This window comes from Eriocheir sinensis, chromosome 3 (genome assembly GCF_024679095.1).
Source record: "Eriocheir sinensis breed Jianghai 21 chromosome 3, ASM2467909v1, whole genome shotgun sequence".
Taxonomy (NCBI): Eukaryota; Metazoa; Arthropoda; class Malacostraca; order Decapoda; family Varunidae; genus Eriocheir; species Eriocheir sinensis.
Window position 1 is genome coordinate 18,944,422 of NC_066511.1, and position 26,500 is coordinate 18,970,921.

The 26,500-nt window shown below is 40.1% G+C and overlaps 2 protein-coding genes across 10 annotated transcripts in view; both read right to left on the bottom strand.

The window, feature by feature from the left end:
- The window catches only part of LOC127005973 (uncharacterized), a 19,726-nt gene extending 3,102 nt beyond the window's left edge, over positions 1-16,624 (bottom strand). Inside the window, exons 1-9 of one of the 8 annotated variants that reach the window (XM_050875460.1) lie at positions 16,437-16,624; positions 15,333-15,378; positions 13,706-13,944; positions 13,057-13,521; positions 12,721-12,789; positions 11,202-12,026; positions 10,677-10,839; positions 7,554-7,680; positions 1-1,018 (exon numbers count right to left, since the gene is read on the bottom strand). The exon at positions 1-1,018 is cut by the window's left edge and continues 731 nt beyond it. In XM_050875460.1, the coding sequence (XP_050731417.1) occupies positions 663-1,018; positions 7,554-7,680; positions 10,677-10,839; positions 11,202-12,026; positions 12,721-12,789; positions 13,057-13,521; positions 13,706-13,890 (2,190 nt within the window). In that variant the 5' untranslated portion in view covers positions 13,891-13,944; positions 15,333-15,378; positions 16,437-16,624 and the 3' untranslated portion in view covers positions 1-662. Of the gene's footprint in view, positions 1,019-7,553; positions 7,681-9,297; positions 9,388-10,676; positions 10,840-11,201; positions 12,027-12,720; positions 12,790-13,056; positions 13,522-13,705; positions 13,945-15,332; positions 15,379-16,436 lie in introns of all 8 variants that reach the window. The other 7 variants (XM_050875454.1, XM_050875470.1, XM_050875493.1 and 4 more) reach the window with 7 other exon arrangements.
- Positions 16,625-18,003: 1,379 nt separating this feature from the next.
- Positions 18,004-26,500, bottom strand: part of LOC127006071 (atrial natriuretic peptide-converting enzyme-like) — a 181,276-nt gene continuing 172,779 nt past the window's right edge. For both annotated transcript variants that reach the window (XM_050875564.1, XM_050875555.1), the window contains exons 13-15: positions 25,453-25,570; positions 24,825-24,943; positions 18,004-22,518 (exon numbers count right to left, since the gene is read on the bottom strand). In XM_050875564.1, coding sequence (XP_050731521.1) covers positions 22,336-22,518; positions 24,825-24,943; positions 25,453-25,570 — 420 coding nt within the window. In that variant the 3' untranslated portion in view covers positions 18,004-22,335. The remainder of the gene's footprint in view (positions 22,519-24,824; positions 24,944-25,452; positions 25,571-26,500) is intronic.

The following is a 26,500-nucleotide window of genomic DNA, read 5'->3' on the forward strand; positions in this document are numbered from 1 at the left end:
TCAGCTTGATGAAAGGACAGTAAAGAAAAGATAATGTTGTCAGGTTTCCCCCATTGTGGCTTCATATGACAATCAATAAAACAAGGTGAGCAACACTTTCTTCCCTGTTGTATTTTTATAAGAACTCACATTTGAATGACCTCAATGAAATATTAGGATACTACTTTGCCTCACAATTTTGGTGATGAGCATACGAGAAGCAATGTGTCCTTTCATGGGATCCACACAGAGATATAATTTACAGTTCTGCCATCTATGTAAATTCAGCTTTGAAATTCTTCCAGTCCCTCACCATTACATTTTTCACTACTGCCAATGCTAAATGTAGTGCTTTTTGCAAAACCTATGACATACACTTTTTAATTTGTTTTATTTCTGTTGGTATTTACTTATCTCACCTATCTTTCTGGCAGGAAATATGCCCATAATGTGTGTGAAAATACAACTGTAAAATGAAGGGGAGTGCTAGAAACAATGGGGGAAAATGTGCATGCTGAATACATGCTTTTCAATGGTTTGTACTTTCTGAGGCATTATGTCATCACTTTCTTACGAAGTACAAGGATGGGCTGCATACATATAAATGCAATTGTGAAGTTTGTAGTGTAATGCTTCACTACAGGCACAGTCCCTTCATTTTTGGCATAATGTAATGGCTATCATTATGTAGTAGGGAGGACAAAAGAACAGCAGTTAATCACTTTGTCATGAAACAAATCACTTATTTCTGCTATCAGAGAACATCTATCAATGCAATAAACATGCAAACAGAAAAATGTAAAGAGAAAAAGTGCCATGCAAGCAGTGTCTCCATGTTGTAAAGTCAAGTGCACAATGGAGGCACAATCTTCTGACCTTTTAAACTGCTTACTCCTCATCCAACAATTATTTTTACTCTCCCCACTGACAAAGGCATTCTTGGCTACTAGGTTTCGAATTTTCATTCCTGAATGAGCACCCCTGTCAACATGTTCCATTACCCAAGTGAGGAAGGGAACAACTGGCTGCATCCCTGGTGCTGGGAAGGAAAAAAAGTAGCACTCTAAAAGATACACAGAATATTTATCAGTGGACTACTACAGGGAAAAACTTCTCGGTTCCTTCTGTCTCTGAACAAGAAGTGGATCACTGTCTCCAACCACCAACTGTAACTTTGGACTGTGTATCATATGGAAAGTGCTAATGTGGAGTTTTCTCTTCACTTCATTTGTTTTTGAAACCTTGTCAGTAATGTCATCTACATAATATTATCTCCTATGGTGTTTGATGGAATATAAGCCCCCCCCCTCTCTCTTTAAACAAAAGCAAATTCATAAGAAATGGTTACTGTACCTCAAACCGAGAACTAGTTATTTATTACCGAGAGCAGACCTCACAAAAATTTTTTGGATGGAAACTTTTTGTAACTAGGTATTTCAAGATCACCCATTTTATGCATGTAATTCTGTCATAAAACTTTTAGGCAAAGTAATTTACAATGCAAATTTTGCTATTTCTGAGCAGGGCAGATTAAGACTATGACAAATGTGAAGCTGCAACAGGGTCAGATAAGTGGAAAATATCTTTCAATGTAAAAAAAAAAAAAAAAAAAAAAAAAAAAAAAAAAAAAAAAAAAAATTCAATACATAAAAAATACCTCTACAGTATTATGGTAATATTTCCTGACTACAGGTGATCCTCATGAATCACACATGCCAATAATTTCAAAATCTATTCTGTGGATTTTCTTGTTGCAAGAGTTTGTTGATATTTTCTTGTGCAGGCAAACTGAAAGAACAGTATGTCTCCCAATACTTTCCTTTATTTAATTGAACCCATTTCGAAGAGGGAGTATCATCACTTAAATATTTTTTTTTTCAATTTCTCATTATTTCTCTACATATGGAATGTATCTTGTAGAATTTTTATTCTTCATTACTTTTGCAGAACTGCAACTTTCTATTTGCATTAAATCTTAAGAATTCCTAAGTGAAAAGGAATATGATTTCAATAATTTTTCTATTCAGTGCATCTTGCATCTCTCGAAGGAACTTTTTTCAGAGCAATTCTATTTTTACCTTGTTATTCACTGAGTACAATATCTAGATTCATGAACCTCCATGTCATAAACCTGCGACATTTTGCTGTTGTTCCTGAACACCTCTGAGAGGGGTAACAGGAAAGTATCTTTATCTGAATCTTTGAACACTTGTCTTAATAGTGTTTACCAAGGCCAGAAATTTAACTCTCTGAATAAGCTTAAATAAGTGATTATCTAATGAACCATGTCTTTGCACTCCCAAACATCATGCAAAGGTTTATGAAAAGATGTAAACATTAGGTTTATGCATCCTTCAAGATAAAAGGTATTAGACTTATGCAACTGTTTGAAAATTCAAATAGAGCATGCAATCCCCCATTTTAATGAATGGAACTGGGAACAGGTGTTTCAGAACTTGCAGTATACACAACTCTATATCTGAGATAAAAAGAGATGTCTGTGTTTGCTTATAAATACTTTTACTTTAGCTATGTGGTACTGAGTAAGGGAGAATGCTGCATTATGCATATATCTAATGTGTGACAAAAAGGACAGTATTCACACTGGGGGTAATGTGAGGGGCCACACAGAGGGACTGTACAGGAGAGTTCAGTGAGGAAAAATGTACATAAAGAAAAACTGAGGACAGGTTGAAGGAGTGAATAATTATCTCGGTGTTAGATGATCAATTCCATTTCAGTTGTAGAACTATTTGCAGTTGAACTTAACAGAAGATACACACTGGAGGGATTCGGACACTGAACACTCTACTTAGCACCATAAAATGTTCATAGTGCTGCTTTTGCCACTCCACCTCTAACATCACATCGTTTTCAACTGAACCTATTATTGTCTTTCCCTTCAATGTTTTCTCCCTTTCACTTTTCCACACGTATTTAAACAGAACTACTAGTAGTCTCGGACACTTAAAACCTTTCATCTTCCATCTTCTTTCTAATTATGATTATGTCTGATTTTTAAACAATCTTGTAGCCTGTACAGAGTGTGTCCTTTTAATCATGTTACCATCCAACTGTACACACCAATTTTTCCTTATTGTGAACTGATTTAATTCCTTTTGAAGTGTGTCTTACCTTTTCTGTAAAATCCCTACATATTTTCCAGAGCAATCAATCCTGTCAACCCTATTAAATGCTGTCATTAATTCTATGAATACAACATACATCTTTCTACTCTTTCATAAATACTTTTATAGTTATTTTAATGGCAAAATATTAACCCACATAAGCTTTCTCTTTCTAAATTCACTTTTTCATTATTTCATGTCAGGCCATTCTGTCAAAAACATTACATTTATATTGTTCAGTGCACTCAACATACCTAAATCCCTGTGATTACTGGAATCCATCTTTACTTCCTCTTTTCCCCTTGTACTGCTGGAAAAATCAAAGCCTTTCTCCAATTTTCTGGAAGCACTCCCTCTTTGAAAGCCTAGATACATTACATCTACTTTATTATTAATCTCCATATCTTAATATGTATTTGAGGTTACATATATCATCTTCCTAATGGATTTCCCACACTCGCATTTCCACAGCCCTCCTTACCTCCACTATTTATGTGTGTCTGTTCAAATAGATATCTACCTGCTTCTACTCCTATACTAGTTGCATTTTTTTTTACAATAAAGGAGCTAAAAAAAAAAAAAAAAAAAAAAAAAAAAACAGCCTGCTGGTGCTGCTCCTGCAAATAGAGTATAGCCTAAGTAACCTAAAGAGAAGGCCAGATTTGGCTGGATAGGTGTCTTGAGACTCCTCTCTTGAAAGTGTTTGTCTTAAGCAGGAGGAAATACAGACAAAGGATGGCTATTCCAGAGTGTATCAGTGAAAGTGATGAAAGAATGAAGATGCTGATTAACTCTTGCATATGGGATTTGGATAGCATAGGGATGAGCATGAGTGAAAGTTTTGTGCAGAAAGGCTGCTAAAAGGGTGGTGGCATGCAGTTAGCAAGTTCAGAAGAGCAGTTAACATAAAAATATCAATAGAAGATAGAGGCTACATTGTACCAGAATTTTAGATGAGAGACTGTCAATAAGAGGAGGGGAACAGATGACATGAAAAGCATTTACCTCTATCCAAATGGGCTGTGTGTATAGAGTGCCCCCATACATGAAATGCTTATAGTTCATAATAAATTATACAGAGGAAATAGATCAGCTTGAAATTAATCAACTTTCCCTTCAGTTTCTTAATTTTTCAGTTACTCAAAGCACGTAACACAAATGTACCATACATAAAGTATTCTACAATTCTTTGTAATATTCATGACTTATGATTTGCTACAGAACTTTGAAGCTGTTCATAACTGTAAGAAACCCCTTTGGTATACCACCTATAAAGTTGAAACAATACTTAACCTGGTAGAAGCGACGGGCCAAATTTGTGGCTTTATCGTGTGGCAGTGACGGGCCAAATTTGTGCTATGATTTAAACCCCCCAAAATAGATGATACATAAACTGATCACAAATGCTTTGATATATATTATGAAATGGTTTGTGTGAGTGATGATTTTTTCTCATTTTTCTTGCTCAGAGGGACCATTAAGAAATATGATTCCCGCTGCTACCGGGTTAAGGATTATGCTGAGCCTTAACCCATAAGCGTCGGGCTAGAGGACTATATTAATGCCCCTTTCTGCTTTTGCTGATGGTGCTGATAGATTTGTAAAATAGGTGTCTTTTCATCAATGCCGCAATTACAAAACATAATAAATAAATATGTTTTTTTTTTTTTCATCGCTTCCTCCTTCTTCTCATTATTAAATAACTTGTGTGCTTTGACAGCATAACGGCATAGTTGATGTGGAAGAGGTGCTTATTTTTTTTTTGCTGCTGCGATGGCGATGGACTCCCACTGGGGAACCGCACCTGGGAATTTCCGTCATGAAAATCCGCTGCAGTTAAGGCACCCATTACTGTGCATGTAACAAGCTGTATTTACCTGATTATAGTAAACAGGATCTGATCTAAGCTTGTAATGATGAATCCCCATGTTTGGATTTACAGTAGGCCATTTTCTTTCCTGTACAAGAACTGTTGTTTCATTCCCTGAATGTGCCCCCAAATCTTGGTGCAGAAAATTGCATTTGTTGTTGTTGTTAGTGGTGGTAATGGTGATAATGAAGACTGCTTTTACATTTAATGCAAGTAATAAATATTGTTTGTATAGGAATTAAGAGAAAAATCAGGAAGATCAACAATTTTTTTTTAAAGTCTACTTCATCCCAAATGCAATTACCACTCCTTAAAAATATTTATAACCGGATTTCTTATGCCTTGTTATACTTATGATTTTCTGAGAAAATACTGCAAAATGGACGGGGAGTTTTAGCGATAATGCAAAAATTTTGAACAATTCATACCATACCCATTTCATTGGTGATTGATACAGAAAAAAGCAAGCCCTCCAGTATGATGACCTATAGTTTGTCTTTTTCAAAGTTAGTGAGAAGAATTACAGCCTTCCCGAAAAAATTGATGATGTAGCCCTCACTAATGGTGAATTGAAGTTCAGCTGGTGCTATCATTATCTGCCACAATATGTATATGAACAATGTGCCACATATGTGTGTAAAATCTTCCAAAAACTAAACATGCAAAATAGAAAATGCATATACTTCAAAGAATATGAAATCTGCCAACTGATACACATTCAGAAACTTCAAGTGACCAGAACAGAAACTATGAGACGTGGTGACATTATGCAAAATGGGTACCTTTGTTGCTTTACAGTTAACAAAATTCAGCCAATGGATCAGGTAATTATTTCCATTGTAACACTGATATTTCACAAGCAAGTGTACCTGAGAAGGCAGACTGACACATAAGAAGAAATTTCAGTGAGAGAGAGAAGCAAATGAAAGCATGGCTAATGATAGAGGCACTGCAGTAGCATCCCCACTCTTTGTCTCATATTCTGTCTCAATGATTCTGTAGTGCTGATTTGTCAAGCCTTTAGAAAAGATAATCAATTTTTGTAAGAGGATCAATTACCTGGTAACAGTCTGGCACAAGATGTAACAAAAATTTAATCAACTAATGGAAGAGAAAGAGGTAGTGAAAGCTGTTGGTGCACAGCTGGTTCAAGAGGGAGGTGATGTATAATATTACCTTTCCCTCCTCTGCCTTGGCTACCATCACACCACCCTTGTGAGTGACACTAAACACTTCAATAATAATTTTAAGCTTTGTTGCATGCAATAACACTGAGTAACTAACTATGATTTTTTCTCCTACTGTAAAATTCAAGAGAAAAAAGAAGTGATGTTGGGTTACTCTATTGTTCAGGGGTGTGGAGTTGGAGTCAGAGTTGCTGGAGTCGCCTACTTTTGGCCAGAGTCAGAGTCGGTAAAAATATCTCTGACTCTGACTCCTTTATGATATGTTTGAGGTTGTGTTGCTGGGTGTGGTGTTGCTGGGTTTGATTTGCCTACCACTGTACTGCAGAAGAGGGAAAGAGGGAGGGGGTAGAGTAGAGTTGGAGTCGCAACCTTAAAATTTCCTGGAGTCAGAGTCGGATTCAAATTTTTTTTTATAACTGACTCCACACCTGTGCTTTTGACCTTAATTAGCATTATTTCTATTGGATTAAGCTCTTAGTTTGGTAATGCTGAGTCTTGCAAGTTTTTTTCAACCATATTAGTCACCAAACTGGAGGACTTATTGTATTTATAAGTGGGAAAATCAATTCCAAAAATGGAAGCTGTTGGGATATTTCCCATAATAAATAATTATAAACTTTCTGGAAGTTTTGACGAAAACAGGTTACTGTTGATAAGCCCGGCTATTCATTCAATTTCATGTCAATGATATGGAGCAAAATGGTAAAATAATCTGAATTGACAAATGAAACTAAACTTTTTTTTCGTGAAATAATCTGGTAGTTGAAATAGATAGATGGCTTGCACAAGATATTTTTCTTCAAATTGTACTTCATGAGTGAAACATATATCAACACACTGAAAAATATGAATGCAACGTTCTATGTCGCCATTGTTTTCAGGATACGCACAAGATGTGAAAAAAAAAAAAAAAAAAAAAAAAAAAAAAGGCCTGAGGAAAAGTTTGATTACCCTGGAAGTGAAATGCATACGGGTATGATTTGATTCACTTCAACACCAAACACTGGGAGCCCTCCTTCAAAATCTCTTTACTTACCTGCTGAAAGCTGTGCACTATTTTAATTTTTTTTCATTATCCCCCTCTGGGCAGAAAATGCTTCAGTTTGTGTGAAAATGGTGTTATGCTAGTAATACTGATAATAAAGGATATACATGCTAGGTTATATGTTCTAAAAAGTACTGCTACCATACTGCCATCAACAGATGACAACATAATATGTACTTTACTTCTGTATCAACAAAGGCTATCTGCAAGCAAGCAACTATGCATCCAAAGCAATTTTTACACTATAAATGCTACACAAAATTGTCTATTATACTTAATGGTTGTTCAGTATTCATAATTAAATGCAAGAAACTAGTTTACTAATCAAAACAAAAATAGCTTACCCAACATATGCTTTCTAGCCCTGGAGTGTGTGTGAGGGCGACGTGCTGCCAACAGCGATTTGCCTCTAACATTAAGAGTGGATAGCGGTGGGTTTCCCTGTGTCATGACCGGGGACTGTGGCTGCTGCTGGCATAATCATCTTATTTAGAATCAAGCAATATTTAAACCATAAATCTATCTAAATATGACTGCTGTTATATTTAGATTTTTGTGTGACAATGCCACATGTTCCGAACAAAAGAACACTTTGAATTAGTAAACAGTTTTCTTGTTTCATACTAAGTATTACAGAAGAAGCAGCTTCCTCATCTGTACTGTACATAGCAGCAGTGGCTGAAAAACCGACTATTCTCTGTTTGTTGCCCCCAAGTGGAATCCATCCACCTTGCAAAATGGGTGGCTGCCTGATTGAGGAATAAGTCTTTATTCTTTCAGGGTTGTTATAGGGTATGTCAGAAGCTGCTTTCAATTGATGGCAGACTTTCAAATTCCTTACTGCCAAAAATCACATACATTTTTCAGATTTGTGGATATATATATTTGTCTAAGAATCCTCTCTGTTTCATATATGACTACCAAATGAATAAAATACAGGCTTACTTTATGTAGCTATATTCTTCTGTTTATTATGATTCATCATGATCACTACTTCAAAATTATTTATTTTAAACTTTCTTCCATGATGCTTCAGACAATTTTTCAATAATGATAATAATAATAAAAAATAAAAAAGTGCTGCTGCAAAAGGACCACATATTTGTCTCTATCAATATCACCATCTCACTCTTTTCAAAATGCTACATTGCATCCATGGTTGAAATTTCCTCCAATTCCCCAAAGAACTGCCTTTCATTTCTTATAATCTTGAAGGTGATTTCTCAAACACTGGATGTTTGTATAACCAGGCCTTTCTGTGTTTTATTTTGTGTATGTTTTATCCTACTGTCACAGATTATCTCATCCTTTTTTTTTATATATTTTAAATTTTTTGTTATGAGGTTAGATGTTTGATGACCATCCTCAAAGTGCCTCTTTCAAGAACTTCCTCATTAATGCTGAGAGCTGGCCTTATCATGAATGGTCAATAAGCAATCTAACTACAAAAAAGCTACAAAGATGGATAGCAAATGCGAGGGACAGATTGTGCACAGAGTGCTAGAGTAAGGCTGTAAATAATTCCTTATATTTATTGTCAGAATCTGTTAGCTGAGAGCATCATTAAGTCTATGCACTCCTTTTGTTTTTCTTTCTGTATTCCTCTTTTAACATGACACACAACAAACAAACTATTATTATTATTATAATATTATATACATGTAATTCAATGTCATACCAGCTTCACAAAGTGCAAAGTCAATGGTGCCAATTGGAATGCCCAGCACTCATTACTACTTAACAAATCAGGCCCACAACACAGAAATTTACACTGACTAATACTACTGATGTGGTCTATGTATCAGTGAGCTACGGTAGCACTGGCCTGTTGACTTGAAATATGCCAATGTGTCCTAAAGTTTACAGTACCTTACTAAGGGCTACGACATGTATAGTATGCAAGCATACCCTCCAATCTCCTGATACAGACAAGACCTATATCTACAATGAATGCTCCTAACTGCTAAAAAGCTTGACTACATTTTTAAGAAGCTCTAGAAAAAAAAGTATCTAATTTTCAAGCACACTGAAGCGATGACGAGCAGCAAATTTGAGGCAGTGTAATTAAATTTTGTTGGCATTACTCACAACATCATGAACAAGAGAAAGAGTCCCCTCAGTTGAGTCCCTTCGTTTGGACATAACAGATGCCCTCCCTCCTTGCTGGCCTACAATACTCTGCAAGTAAGCAAAGTAGTAGCCAACAAGTATGATAGCTGCTTTATACGACAACAAGGCAAGTGACTTTGACCCAGCACATTAAATATGTTTATCTCACTGCTGGTACAGTAACCTTTTCAAGTCAGCACAATTGGGACTGAGGTCTTACTGACAAGAAAAAGCACTTACTATGATTGCATACAGAAATAAATTGCAATCCAAGCATAGAGAGGGCATTTATATAAGATACAGAGTTGTTACAGGGCTCATGATTACTTCTGTATATGACTGAGCATCTGTTACTTTCGTTTTTAATTCCCTGGGCACTTAAATGTATCATACTGCTGTGAATTACTTAGTAATGCATTTCTTTTCATAAAAATTGGGTAATGAAAACTACAAACGTTTAGTAAACAACTAAATAAACAAAGGATATTGAGATTGGGTGGCAGTGAACAGCACCTCTCACTTTTGTTTTCAAGTCTCTGGGAGCTTAAACATATCATATATACTATTACAAATTACTTATTAGGCATTATTTATTAGGTTATCTCTTCATGGCGCCACAACTTCAACAGTCATATGGCACTTGCAATTACTAATGCACGTTTCTTTCAATAAAAAATCTAGTAATGATAATATCATGTAAAAAAAAAAAAAAAAAAAAAAAAAAAATGTAACTGGAAGTATTCAGTCAGCTGGGACATGTGAGAGTTTTTAGTGTGCTGCAAGAGTGGCAGTGACATAGCAGCCTCCATTTTCACTTTCAATTCACTTACCCTTCTCCATCACCCTGCAGGGGCCTCATAACCACATGACGTAGTATCTGGGTCACACAGTGTACTGTTTCCCAGAATATGACAAGTGACGCATGACTGTTTACATAAACATCTTATATGCACCACCAAGAGCCAGCTGAGGGCGAGGAGACTGCTACAGTGTATTGTCATTCATGGCAGAGGTTGTGTGCATAATGGCATGCTCCCTGGAATGCATGACATTGTGCTGCCCCAGCAGCAAAAAGTCAATGCATCTGTAAGGGTTCTTTAGGTCTTCAATAGACGGCACTTTTTCTTGAGTGTAACAATGGCATGCCACTCTGCTGAATCTACATCTCAATAGATGGCACATTGCTGTTTTGAGAGTAACTTTTTCACCTATCATCCAGCAGTTGGTCAAAATTATTTATGTTAATATCTTTTGCTGTGCCAACATCCATAATTCTAACATGAGATTTTCCTGTAATTACTATCAATACCCGGACCAATGATGATATTGTAGATAAGACTAAATAATTTGGTATATACCTTGCAAGAAGCAGCCTCACTGCTGTCAGAAATTGGTGGAAGGAAGGAAATGTGTCTTGACCACACTGAGCTGGGCTCCTCCTCCGTCTCTGAGTCTTGGCCATCCCCTCGAGATTCCTGGATTGTTCCGTGCCGGCTGAAGTGTTGATATTTTTCTTGAAATCTGCACAAAGATTGTGAACAGCAGATTACAAGAAAGTAATAAATAAGTAAATAAACAAATAAATAAATAAACAAATATATATAAAAAAAAAAAATAATAATCATCAACATTCCACTGCAAAGACAGCATTTCCATTCATGTCAGTTCCCTACCTCTAATTTCCAATTTTGATGTAAAAGTCTGCTTCTTAATTCACAATGTATGTACTCTAGTTTTGCTTGATAGAATATTTATTAAATACTCTGTATAGCTATATAAGGTAGGGAGAGGTGCTACACGAAATGTGACATGATCTGTGACTCGCTCCCAGTGTGTAATGGGTGTGGGATGCTAACCTGCAACATGTAAAGAAGAGGACTCACCTGGCACGGGAATATGATGAGGTAGATGCTGGCCGCTGGTCTGCTACAGTGGTTAGAGCCTCCACCTTCATGGGGGTGAGGAGGTGGTTGGCAGTTTTAGATGACACTGGCCTGTGAACGGGTGTCCTTGGGGTTGGTAAGGAGGGGAGGGAGATTTGTGACTTGAAAGACTGTGCCGAGGATCCCCTGGTGGTTGAGGCGGAAGAAGTGCGGCTCCTCACTTTATCTTCATGGCTCTGTAGGAGCTTGGGAGAGACCTGCAACAAGTCTTCTAACTTCTCCTGATGGATGTCTGGCACTGAAACAGCACTATGCAGTCTATTGGCAGCACTGAGGGGCCTGCGAATGCCACTCATAGGCCTATTTGCACTGTGGTTCCTCGCAAATGCTCCACTATTGGGTCTTTGTAAGGCATTTGATGGCACTGGAAGCTTTGGCTTTGTCCTATCTAAGTCCTCACTCACTTTCCTATTGAACACTTGATTCCCTATTCTAGATCCTCTTGTACTTGACTCCCTGGAGAGAGATGAGTACTGCACGGACTGTTCTATCACATATTTGGCATACTGGTGAAGAAGAGGCTCAATGATCCCTGTCATGGATGACCAAAGTTTGTCAAAAAGCATTATGAGGACTTGCTCTTTCAACACTTCTGGGTCATTAGATCCACTACAGACTCTGCTACTGCTGGTTTCCCGCTTTGGGTTGGGTTTTTCCTTTGTCTGGTTGGCACTATTGCAGGTTACAAGGGGGAGCAAGTGATAGAAATCACCATCTTGAGCAATTATCTCTTCTTCACCATCAGCAACTTCTCCATCTTCAGATCTAAAAGTAGGGAACACATTATAAGGTCTTTGTCCCTTCATTGTTTTTTTGTATTTTTGTGTGCCTATGGAATGAAACTGCACCTATTATAATTTTCTATGGGGATACTAAATTTAATTTGTGTGAATTTCAGTTTATGCAACCTTTCTGCAAACAAAAGTTCACATTTAACACCTAATCCAACACAGTCGTCATATGAAAAGATTAGATATTTTGCAAATGGCAAAGTTGGAAGACAAGAAAAAGAGACTTAATAATGCAATTAGAAAAGGTGGATAAGGAGGATCCTCTGATTATAGACAATGGAAGAACAAGATGTTATGGGTACTATGTCCTCTGTTTGCCAAGGTAGAGCTTTGGCAGGATTTCTTTTCTTTTATTCACCCTTGAACTGCCTCTTTTGCTTGAAAAAAAGTTAAAGAGAAGTAGATGTGGTAATAATGTAAGAAATTTAGGCTTGCATATAAAAGTAATGATACTTGTATATTCTATAGCTAGATGGGGACATAAGGTGTGAATAAATTGCACTTTCCCTCCTAATCTCCCTTTCTGCTTACAATTCTCAAAGTTGATTTCAAGGGGGCAAAAACAGAGGGGCTATGCCTTATATTGTCCAGGAAACTGCAGCCACAATATATAAATATTCTGCCTAAACTTCAATAAAAATATTTGATACAATGAAGTGCACACTTACAAATCTGTTGTGTCTAGACAATGGTCTAGAAGGTTCATCATACCAGAAGAAAGTTGGTATCCTCTGGCCCTGAAATATATTGATGTGGAAAGTTATTTTGTGGTTGGTGTGGACAAGAACTTTTCTCTAAAACAAACTGGGGCAGAGAAAATAAAATTGTCTACTAGATAAGGGAGGTAAAAGCTGTTATTCATTCGTAAAAAGACTGATGGTATGGAATCCACACAGTATGAGAGGCAGAATAATACTGTTGTAAGAGTAAGATGCAAAGAAAACAAGAAAGAATAATTATTAACTTGATTCTTCTTGAAAATTCAAAGTTTTTTACATTCTCACCTGAAGTGAGGAAACTGGTGAACCCAATCGAAGCATTCTTCCTGCAGCTCTAGAGAAGGTGGGCTACTTGCAGGGGTTCTGCATGTGATTAATCTACCACTGTCATAAAAAGTATCAGGAGATTCATCTACATCAAGAAGTTGATCACTTGGATTCATAGAACTTTCTGAACCACTAGTAAATCTTGAAAGGTCATGGAAAGCATTTTCTGAGGACAATTCCTCGGTGTCTCCATCTACCTTCTGAGGGTGAAAAAAGTTCTTGGTAAAAACTGGGGAATCTGAGCCATAATCAGTTAGACATGAGTATGGTAAGGGAGACAGAGGGCTTTCTTCATTGTAAAGTAGAGAATCAAGCTGATCAAATAAGGCTCCAACTTGTCTTGTGGCTTCACCCTCAAACTCATCATCTCCCCAGGACAGTGAAGATTCACTTCTGCTCTCAAAGTCATCCAATCTTGAGTGCCTGCAAAACATAGCTATCATGTTTCAGTAATCCCAGGTTAAATATTCCAACAAAACACCATGGTTGATTGATTCTGGTAATAACAGTAAAAGAAAGACAACAGTATCACCTCCACCATATAGCTATGTAGGGAGAGAGGCAAGGTAAAAAGAAAATGAAAAAGCTTAAGTAAGTGATGCAATACCTTTCTGGCTCTCTGCGCCTCTCTTCCAGGGACTTGATGGGGGGATATTTCTTGATGTATGGGATGGGTGGTGTGCATGGAGGTGTGTTGACTGGTGTGACATCACTATCCTCAGCTCCATGGTCTTCTCGGATGTCAAGGCCTTGTAGCTCCTCCTCCAGGTCTTCCTCATCTTGAGTTATCATTGTTCACTAGATGCTCAGGCCAACATTGCACAACTAACCACAGCTACATTTTTACTGAAAACAAGAGAAATAGTTTAGTAAAAATTCATTAATTGTGAATGGAATAGGACACACACCTATTTGAGTTAGAGGAGTTTTCAGATTTTCAGATGGCAGCCCAAATCAGAAAAGAGGTGCACATGTGCACTGAGTAATATCAGATAATCCCATATGAGATCCTGCCTCTGAAATTTCAGACAAATAGGATTTTTAGATGTGGAATTAAAATTTTTCACAAAGATAACCCCAAACAGAATAAGCATAACACTAGACTTAAACAGCTCAAAGCTTAGTACCATACTTTAACACCTCCTTGGTGCAGTGGTTAGGTTGCTATTAATCTGAAGGCCTGAGTTTGAGTCCCAGCCTGGGAAGTTGGTGTGCAGCCCACTGAGCCATTAATCCTTCTTTTCGGGATGCTTGCTAAGTGGGTACAGAGGGAAACCTGGGGAAGGTAAACTTTGGTAACCTAGATGTTTCACTGGTTCTGTGTCAGGTTAGGGGTTCTCTCCCAACACAGGTTCGATGGGCCAACGGGACGGAGATGAGCACCGCAGCCATGCGCAAGAATAGCGTATGCTCCCAGTCTAATCTTCATCTTTTAGTACTTGACAACTTACCGGTATCATATCCATGCAATCAACTATATTGTGAAAAAATCTGCTGAATGTATTATATCGCTATCCAGGGTTTTTAAAGAAAATGAGAAAACATTTGACTCAGTTAAAACTTCATCAGTCTATATATGCACCAACCCTGGTGCCGTGCACATAATTAAACAATCTGAATCAATCATGTAGGAGCTAAGGAGGCAGGGTACGATGCAGTTAGGGATGGACAGTTCATACAACTTGCAACATGACACAACCAGCCAGACTAGTTAAGTTCAGATATGGAACTATGAAGATAATAATTTTTTTCAAAGCAAAAAAGGTTGGTTATTGTACAGGAGGACTGGATGTGCCACCACACTTTCATTACTTGTTTTCACCTAAATCTTGGCTGAAGTGACTGAGTACTGAGAACTGTCCATATTTAGTGCTGTGTCTACTCATGTTCAGAAACAAGGTTAGCTTCATTTAGTAAAACTGAAATAATGTTGGGGGTCTACTCCCCCCATGAAATAGATTGTTAGGTTATATTAAAGATGGGGTATTTGAAAGGGGGCACCACCACTCTATAGATTAGACTGGGTCAGGTTACAACTGTTAGATATAATAATGGATAGTTGTGTCTTGATAAAGTGAGACACGCCACATAAATGCACAGAAATGAGGAAAAAATAAGCACATGGGGGCTGCCATTCTCACTCCTCCATACATTTGTGAAAAAAATGACCACAGAAACATGCAATTTGTGACTGAATTATTGTTATGAAATGTTGAAGAGCATATTAAAATTACCAGAAGTGTCAGCAATTGGAGTGGGGTTGGTGTAAGAGCAGTCATGCTGTAAAATAGCAACCATTAACGGTTAAGATTCGTTTTAGGTCCGTGCCAGTATCTCATTTCCTACCTTATGAAACATCAGTATGTCTTCATATATCTTTTCTACAAACCTTCAGCAGTCATGGAAATGCTTTGAAAATCCAATTCAAGTACTTTTTTTTTACTCTTGAAAATAGGGGATAATGTTTACGAATGCGCGTCACCTCCTCTGGCAACGCTGCAGCCGGTGTTGTGAGAAATGCCTCCTCGCTGAAACAAGTCACATATACATGTGGGGGGGGTCCAGGGGGGACATAGCCCCCCCTGGTTAGAAAGGGGGGTCGAGGGGGGCACAGCCCCCCCGTTAGTAGGTCGTAAAGTTCTGTTGGAGTAGTTTAAATATGCTCCCCGACCCTAAACCCTCTGCGAGCTATTTTACGGCTGCGGCGGATGCAGTGTCGCCGTGGCCGCCGCCAGAGGAGGCGACGCGCTTTCGTAAACATTATCCCTTATTTTCAGGAGTAAAAAAAAAGTCCTTGAATTGGATTTTCAAAGCGTTTCCATGACTGTTGAAGGTTTGTAGAAAAGATATATGAAGAGATAGTGATGTTTCAAATAGTAGATTATGAGATACTGGCACAGACCTAAAATGAATCTTTACCACCAATAACTACTGCTCTGATTGTCAAGACTACGGGCCAGTTTTACACTCTAGCACAGTAAGTTTGTAAGCTCCCCAACCAAACACAAAATACTACAAAAACTCCTTGTATATATAATGTTTGGCGTCAATATAAAGAGGAGGAAATTCTAGGAAACCACACGGGAAATCTCTTTAGTATCTGGTACTGGGTGGATATTACGGATCATTGTGAGGAATATAGTTTGGTTTGGGCGCTGACAATGGCTCTGTGTTGGACTGTCGAACTGGCCCTAAAACAGCCCATAACCCTCGTCCAGCCTCGGTGTGGGCCTCCCCACCCTGGCAACGGCACTGAGCACCCACGGACCCTTGCCTCGTCGCCCTCCCTGCCACACCCAGCGGCCGCCCACCACTACCAGTGTCTGCCGGTGACCTACCCCCCGTGGCTCGGCGGTGCAGGCCCGTGGCTGGGCGGCAGGGGCTCGCCGTGGCCAGCGCGGCGCCATGACGACACAAGAATGTAAACACGCGCCGAGGCCGAGGCGGCGCGGCGTGTTCGGCCTCGGCGCACCCAGCTTGGAGGAGACAAACAAAAGGGCAGAAAAGAGAAATTAAAAAAGAAAAGTCCAAAATAAGCTAAAGTTAAGAAAAAAATAAAAATAAAGTAGAAAAGCAAAAGTCAGTGGAGCAAAGTCAACAGAAAAAACAGCTTACTTAGTGCAGGGTGAAGTGTACGCAGTGAAGTAACTGTGCGTAGTGAAGTATCAAAGTGTGAAGAAGTACCAAGGAGGACGATACAAAGCAAAACAGCTCAAAAGAAGAAGTGCCTCAACATGCCTGGTGGCATATTCCCGAACTCTATTATTGTTCAGCACCTGCTGGCATGCACCTGGCAAAATTAGAATCAACGCTCGTAGTGAGTGCGGGGGTGCTGGGGGTGCTGCTCGTGAATGTGCCTCGTGGTAGGCGGAGGGTCAAGTCCGTCAAGTTGGGTGCACTGCCTCCTGAAGTCCATAGTCAACCAACATCCTCTGTACAGTACGAGGTTAACACACACATAATTTTGTGAGTGCAGCACGGGAGAAAATGGCTCTGTCTCCAAGCAGCAAGTTGCCTGCACATGTGCTGAAGTGAGCATGACATTTCTGCTACAAGTTACCTGCTCGCCTCCGCTTTTGCAAATAGGAGATGGCTCGCGACCGTGGTTCTTAAGAGTTTTATTGGAGCCAGCCTGATAAAGACATATTGGCTGAAGGTGAAAACATGCAGGAAAATCTGTCTCTTTTGAAGCTTTAAACCTGTTGTAGACAATGGTGATGATGATGATGATCCACAGCAAGGTTTTGCAGTTTTGAACAAAGTGATAATAATAATAATAATGATAATAATAATAATAATAATAATAATAATAATAATAATAATAATAATAATAATAATAATAATAATAATAGCACAGGCAACTTGGTGCTTGCGCACAGAGCCATTTTCTCCTGTGGTGCACTCACAAAATCCTGTTTGTGTCAACCTCGTACTGTACGGTACAAAGGATGTAGAGAGGCTTTAGACTCTGTACTTGCCATTGTCTAGGGAGGTTGCTGTTTCAGGAGGCAGTGTAGGCTACCCTTCTTGACGGATTTGACCCTCCGCCTGCCAAGAGGCACATCCACGAGCAACACCCCCAGCACTCACTGCGAGCGTCGATTGGTTCAAATTTCCCCAGTTGTTGAACAATAGCAGGGTTCGGGAGTATGCCCCCGGGACACAGGGCCAGTGTGACATCCGGGTTGCCACAGTTGCCTTCCCTGGGTTTCTCCAGGTACTCATTTATCGACAAGCCCGAAAGGGATTAACCTTACCTTAACACTACCCACTACCTCACCGTACCTGATTGTCTCGTAGTTTTGTTGTAGTTCGAAGCATTTTAGGTTCATGAAAAGTCTCACCCATCAAACATAGTTATTATTTATACACAAACCAATTTACATATTGATTTATACATTACAGGCAGCATTTGTCACATGTTCTTGAGGGTAATACACTTTCACTGGAAGAAGCCGGGGTACATCAGTATCATGGAAACGAGCATAAGCCCGGCGCACGGGACGGCCAAGGCAGGGCGAGGCTCACTGAGGGGGTGGCCGATGAAACAATACTGGTGGTCCGAAATGGAAAAAAAACAAAAAACAAAAAAAAAACCCTACTAACGAATAACCCGTTGTGCATACTGATTAAAAATATACTCTATGCTATTTTGTGCCCGTAATTAATGAGAATTTTGAATGTGTGGTGAATTTTGACTAAGACTCAAGAGAGAAGAGGATACCTGCATGTACACCCTGCGAATGGCTTAAGACCTATGAAAAAATATGTCGCATATATTTTTTTTTCAAGCAATTAATAAATTCAGGCATTCAACAAAAATAATATGTCGTAACATTCTTATGCATTACACAATACTGCCACGTTACATGAATCCTCGCAGGACGGGACAGCGCGCAGCTAACTCTTGGGGGCGGGGCGGGGCGGGGCACAGTGCACGGGAGACCCACTAGAACACCAGCCCGCCCAAACCAGCCCGGACCCGCCCGCCGCCCCGCCTCTCGGCAACACGCTGCGTCTCTCCGCCCCACACACTAGCGCTACACATATAAAACAGCTCCACCTAACAAAGTAGACTAGAGTGAAATTTCTACCTATTTCGATATCTAGATCTGCTCAGTGCTCAGTGCTCAGTATGATACACACAGTGCGTCCGGCTGGCCGCGCGTGTGTCCGGCTGCCGGCGTCGGGGAAAAGTTGGCCAGTGACAGCGAAAACAATAAAGTAACATTACCATCATTATCATTATTATAAATCATCATCATCATCAGTGTAGTAGTAGTAGTAGTAGTAGTAGTAGTAGTAGTAGTAGTAGTAGTAGTAGTAGTAGTAGTAGTAGTAGTAGTAGTAGTAGTAGTAGTAGTAGTAGTAGTATACATGATTGCTGAATCTTTGCATCACACCATTTCGAAGTGTCCGTTCCTGACAGATCTTTTGTTGATTTACGTACAACACTCGCCTGACAAGAACGTTCGGCCACGGCCTTCTAGAAAATGAACTGTTGAGTACTCAGGCCAGTCCTGGCACGCAAGGAGCAGTGAACGACTCGCAATAAAAGTGGTCTGTGTCCAGGACATACGATAGGAAGGTATCTAAGGGTGGGAATCAACCAGATTTTACGTATTCATTTGCAATTTTGGTAAACAAAAGACAATGTAGAAAGCATACACAAGTAATGTGTGTTATGAAAAACTCTTTAGGTTTGAAAGCAATTAAATAAGGGATGTGGCCGATATAATAATAATAATAAAAAAAAAAAAAATCTGCGAACCCCACTGCAAGATCTCTTTTGTTGCGTCTGTATGAACAGCAAGCATTTCCTTGTATTTAAATGTACGATTTTCCTATACTGAAAACTTTGACTTCGTAATATGTTATAAAAAATGTTTACTGACTGCCTGCAGTCTTTTCTTTAGTTTTGATGTAGTGAAAAGATAATTAACTGCTGCATACATAGTAGTAATGATAATGACGATAATAATAATAATAATAATAATAATAATAATAATAATAATAATAATAATAATAATAATAATAATAACAATAATAATAATAATAATAATAATAGTAACAGTATTAATAAATAAACAATAAATCATATGTTCCCACCAACAAATCAAGTGTTTAGAGGAAAGTTAGATATGTCCGTCTAGTGGTGCAGGCCACACGGAGGGAGAGGAATGCAGGGAAGGAAACACTTATGAGAAGGCGAGTGACGAGTGGGCAAGGGATGGGGAGTTTACGGTCCGAAATAGAAACGTGTAAAAAAAAAAAAAAGCTGAATAAGCATCAAACACTTGCTTTGTAGCGGGAAGACTGTTGCTGCTGAGCAAAAACTGAACATTTCGCAACTTTCTGAATAACTTATTGCATCTCTAAATGTTGATTATACATTACTGGTACAAGTAAACGATAAATTATCACATAGATATGCACGAATGAAAAAAAATGCTCATTTTTTCCATCGACCCGGAATGTAAAGCTCGAGAACACACACACACACACACACACACACACACACACACACACACACACACACACACACACACACACACACACACACACACACACAGAGGAAGCAACGAGGTCATGCACACTATACGTTGGTCAGCTCCAAGGACAACTGCAGTATACAACAAACACTCGTATGGTGACCTGAAGAGCATCAGTGGGGAGCGAGGGCCGCCCGGTCGGTCGGTGAGCCCACGTGACGCGGGAGGAGGACGTGCTGGGTGTCTGCAAGTGAGTGGAAGCTTCTCCCCGACACCGGCTTTACCCAGCAACTTGACACGAGTGCCAAAGATTCATTCACACTGGTCTTTATTTTGATAAATGCAGGGAGTTCAGCCCTATAAGCCTCTTGCTATGTCAGACATTTTTTTCAGAAAATATCACAACTAAGATGACATGTGATAAATTTTTACAGCAAACTAACGTTTCGAATACGGAATCATACAAAAACAACGGCCATAAGAAAATAAATTTACATGTTTTTATTGATTTTACTAGTCGATACTTAATGTCCGGCAGCCCTCGTCTCTTCTGCCTTGCCGAGGAGGTACCGCTGCTGCGTGGGAAAGAGGCGCGTCCTGATGACCCTTCGCCGACTCGGTCATACTCTACTTTACCCTGTGAGACTTATAAGAATCTAACGTCAATAAAATATACATAACTATTTAATATGCTGACTAAAAAAAAAAAAAAGTAAAATGCCTAAAAGTACATTGCACAGTTACTTCCCCTCAAAACGTGAGTACTTTCAAAAATGAGAATATAGAAAAATGCTCCGTCTCTAAACCTGTCTTTGCCCTACAACACACAGACGACATCTCACACCCGGTGCAAGGCCAGGTTACTGAACAGAACTCTTACTTGCATTTGTCGCCGCGGCTTTCCCCTGGAGCTCCGTGGCAGGCAGGTGGTACAGACCCGATGCCTGAGCGCGTCCACGGGAACCATACAGAGCAGAGAAACACCTCACCAGTAAAATGCTTGGATATGTGTTTCTTTACAACAGGTCATTATAAGTTTACAAAATTTCTCTGCAGTCAGAGATGACTCATGCTTCAACAAAAGCAAATTAAGATTTCTGTACAACACTTATAAGTGACATGTCTGTTAATGACAAAGCAGCCATGAACCATAGATGTCACTGAAATATAGTAAATATATTTATATCAGCCATGACAGTTTAGTGGCAATCTATGGTTCAGCAACGTCAGTACCGCTACACTTGAAAGCACATATAAACATGAACCACCCGCGAGAGGCAGCCATAGGACCGTGAGGACACACACCATCCACGTAACAATCACACTTCTCCACGTAGCCAGGTCGACTAATACACCGAGTACCTAGATGCGGCAGCTAGGGGAACCTTCAGCGACAAGTCGTCTAGGGCATGCCAGACCAGCCCGGGGAGGGGGTGGCTGCAGTAGGGGCTGCCAGCTGAGCCCCAGAGTGCAAGCGGCAGGGTGAGGCGCGGCGCCCCGCTAGCGCTAGTCTACCACTAGGACAACACTGTTACTGCGGCGTCTCTCGCCCCAGCAGCACGAGGGAGCCTTGCACTGGATTTTGGAATTGCACACAAACTAAGCACTATGTATAAACTCTCCCAAACCAAGAGAAATATACATTAGTATTTAACATAAAAATTACGTTTTAGGACAGTGTCGTATATTTTCCAACACAAACTTTTTTCTACCAGTTAACTCCAATAGCTTTCGTACATTTATTTTTATATTAGATAATTCTCTACAAGGCCAACAATTATTCATATATAAATGACTATACCATTCATCAACCTATATAGAATTTGAGATATGTATGTGATATGGTTGTTCTGGGGTTCATTAGATAGAATCGTGTATATTACTGAATTTGATATGTGAATATACGCCATTCACCAAGCGTGGCTGTGTGCGAGTATTATGGAAGGCTTCACCTTCGGGACACGTCAGGCCAGCAGCTCACTCCTCCTGCGGCTCCCTCGCCAGGGCGGAAACTCTGAAGTCCTCTTCTAAAGGGAGAACCTTGGAAGCTAAGTGACCCCCGAGGGCTCTTGGGGGAAAAATAAAGAGTAAAGAATCAACACTGACTTAATGTTGATCTTAGGATTTGTGCCTCTTGGAATAACAAATCTACACGATAGGCTTACAATTCTCAAAATCTCGATAAAACTGCCAGCATGTTCCTACCCTGTCTCTACACTGTGAGGTGGTCACTGATACTTGCGGGTTACGAGCTGTGCTGGAAGGCTGCGATCGTCTTCTTTATCCACTTGACGGTGTTGGAGGTGATGTCGTCGTAGAGGCGTGGCCTTGATCCCTGGTAACACCCGGTGTGGGACATGGCCACGCCCACCACCTCCCACCGCCCGGCCCACTCGCACAGCAGCCCGCCGCCGCTCATCTCCTCCAGCTGCACCAAGACAAACGCGATTATGGTATTACTACACCACAGGGATTGCAACTTTATGTTTCTCAAAATATAATACACATGTTGCATGCGGATACACCACAGCCTGCCTCTCTCTCTCTCTCTCTCTCTCTCTCTCTCTCTCTCTCTCTCTCTCTCTCTCTCTCTCTCTCTCTCTCTCTCTCTCTCTCTCTCTCTCTCTCTCTCTCTCTCTCTCTCTCTCTCTCTCACACACACACACACACACACACACACACACACACACACACGAGCGTAAAGCCCAGGCCCTGTAAAACTACAACTAGGTAAATACACACACACACACACACACACACACACACACACACACACACACACACACACACACACACACACACACACACACACACCGTTTCCTCTTTCCAATATTACATACCTATCCTCTAATCTCATTCACCCAACCGCTCAGGAAGAGTGAAAACGGACGTTAAACGAAATGATGATGATCTAGCTTTCCATCTCTTTGTCCTTTACTGCTTCTGTTACCTAATATTAAGTTTTCATGCCCACTGTATTGGATCATTTACGTATCTTCAGATTATTCCTATCAATCAGTTTTCTTTCTTATTTTTCTGTTTCGTTCTCTCGACTCTGAACTCACCACTTTCCATTATTACTTCTCTTCAGAAACAGACTTACTTTTCATTAAACTTTTCACTCAACTTTCCACCAAACTTTCCGTGTGTTCTCATCTTTCTTTCTTGTGTTTTCTCTCTTGGTCTCTTGAATCACCCTTTGTGTGTTTGTTTTTCTGGGGGCTCTTGTGTAATGCTCTCGTGTCATAACTTTCCTTGTATCCAACTGACATGTTTACTCACTTTTTTCGCCTCATAATACCACTGCAGGTTAGTGGTGCTACATACGTATACCTTAAAAAGGAACTGTTGAGAATATGGACCTGAGGATATGAGTCGCCCAAACAACAAACTCTTCAATGCCAGCTTTTTACATCTGGTTCTTATTGGACCTCGAGTAAGAATTCCATCACTCTTGTCTCATCCTTCATTCTTTATAAAAACATACGAAGAGGGAGGGAGATGAACTATCAAAAACCTCACTAGCTATTTTGACATGACGATTGTGATTTGCAAGAGTGGTAATATTGATAACTAACGATGGGAAAATGAATAAAAAAAAAAAGGTTTGTGAGAAGTGTTAAAAAAATGAAGTATGAAAGTTGTCCTGTTCATTCGGCCTTCACGCCCCCCTCCTAACGATGGGTGGCCCCCCTCAGCCTTGAACTCTACTCCTTGCTCTCCCTCGCCGTCCAGGTCTACCCCCCCATGCACCACCAGTCCCCCACGTCCATCACCTTCCAGCCCCGCAACCCTCGCCCGTCCACGCATACCCCCGCGGCTTTCACGTGTAATCCATCTGCCGTAGCGAATCACGACAGGTCTCAATCTCGGGAAGAAGAGGGAAAAAACTGTCCGCGTTGGGTCATACACAGGAATATTTGACAACGTGTTAATTCTAGGGAAGAAACACAAAATGATGAGAAGAGTCTGTGACGTCTTTTAATATGTTCTGTCAGATGTGGGCTTAGACGCGGTAGCATAAAATTTACTAAAACAGGGAGAACAGGTTTTACCCAAAGAAGAAAAATAAATCGTTTCCTTGTTAAGAAAAGTAAGTAAATAAAGAAATAATTACTATAAAACTTTTTTCCTTCATTTCTTTCCCTTTCCTCATGCATTCGACAAGGTGCCTCATCAAAGTCATTAAATTAAAACTGGTATAGAAGATAAAGTATTGAGGTGGGTCAAGGCGCGGCTTAGTAACCGGGTGCAGATAATTAAAGTAAACGGCTCTACTGATGGCGTTCCACAGGGATAGACATTCGGGGTATTTCTGTTAATGATTATCACCAGCTTGAGCGGAACGATATGGAAATCTTCGTCGACCGTTTATTTACTAGTATGTTTTATCATCTGTCCCTCTGTAGTCTCTTAATGTCTTGTGTACTCTCTCTCTCTCTCTCTCTCTCTCTCTCTCTCTCTCTCTCTCTCTCTCTCTCTCTCTCTCTCTCTCTCTCTCTCTTTCGTGTGTATGTGCCACTGTCGTTTTCTTTTTCTTCGAACGTTTCTTTAATCTTTGCTATCAATTTCGCATATTTGGTTTCCCTTTTTATTTATTTCTACGCATTTTTTTTTCTATTTTCGTTCTGCATCTCTCTCTCTCTCTCTCTCTCTCTCTCTCTCTCTCTCTCTCTCTCTCTCTCTCTCTCTCCAGCAAGCACACACCATTCCGTTTCACGCTGTCATACGTACGAGGCATCTGTCAGTGGGCGAGGTCTGCTGAGCACAGATGGTGTTCTCCCTGAAGCCGTCCAGTCGCTGGCACGCCTCGCCGGGGTTCACACGCACCGACAGCTCCATCAGTGGGTCACCTGCACGAGAGAAGAGGTGTGAAGTTACAAGGTATGGTGGGGGTTAAGAAGAGCACATATTAACACAGAGGTCTTTATATTTCACTTTACTCTAACTTAACCTAGCCTCACAGACCCTAACCTAACCCAATCTAATCTCACAGAACCTAACCAATGTCAATCCAATTTAACAGACCTTAACCTAACACATCCTAACCTCACAGAACTTAAAACACAACCTAACCTAACCCAATCTAGCCTAACCTAGCCCAACCTGATCTCACAGAACCTAACCTATCCTAACTCAACCTAACCTAACCAAAACTAATTACCATCTATTTCCAAGCTTTCTGACGGTACTAAGAGGTGTGTGCCTCCCCCCATTCGGTAATAAGCGCTCCGTTTTTTTCATTCAGAGCTTGAAACCCATGTAGTGCCTAGACTATTGCGACCCGAAACTAGAGCGCAACCCGTACTACGAAGAAGCCAGTACTCTATGACACATGCACATAAGCATGATGTATACTCACGCCTGACGCCCCACCCCAAGCTGCGGCAGTTCCGTTTGGACAGCTGACTGACGGCGGCGTGCGAGCCCAGGCAGGCGGGCCTCACGTAGTCGCTCAGCTCCAGCTCAGAGTCAGCAAGCTGCAACCAACATTGAGTTACGCACTGACACGGTAAAAGTGGAGGAGGAGGAGGAGGAGGAGGAACACACAAAGGAACACAAAGGAAGAACAAACAACTGCAGACCTGATGGTCCTTACGAGGCTGTTTGTACTGTTGTACTATCAACGACATCACAGGGTAGAGAGTTCCAAACATTAATGACTCGATTGAAGAAGTGTTTAGCTTCGTGTGATGATAATCTTTTACCACTTATCTTCAAATTGTGATTTCTTCTTGTTTTATTTGATCGATCAATTGTAAAGTAATCTTCCGCATTAATATCACTGAATCCTTTAAGCATTTTAAACACCTCTATTAGATCGCCTCGCATTCTTCGTTTTGATAGGCTGAATAAATTTACTTCTTTAAGCCTTTGTTCATAAGATAAATTTCTCAACCTTGGAATCCTTTTTGTTATTCTCCGTTGAGCCCGTTCTAACTTTTCTACGTCTTTCCTGTAATAGGGAGACCAAAATTGTACACAGTACTCTAGATGGGGTCGAACCAGCGAATTATACAGTTTTAATATTACTTTTTCCGATTTATTATTAAAGACTCGTCCGATGAAGCCAACCAATTTGTTTGCGGTTTTAACTACATCTGAACAATGCTGACTGGGCTTTAAATCGCTTGATATAGTGATTTCAAGATCCTTTCCTCTACTTACTGCAGAAAGTTGTTGGCCATTCATTACGTACTGAACGCGATTATTATTGGAGGAGGAGGAGGAGGAGGAGGAGGAGGAGGAGGATGGGAAGAGGGAGTAAGAGGAGAAAGAGGAAGAGGTGAATGAGGAGATAGATGCGTGAGATGTGTGAGTGAGCGAGCCAGTGACGAAGCATGAATCAAGGTGAATAGTCTGTGAGTGAATGAGTGAATAAGTGAGTGTGACTAAGTATGAGTGAATCT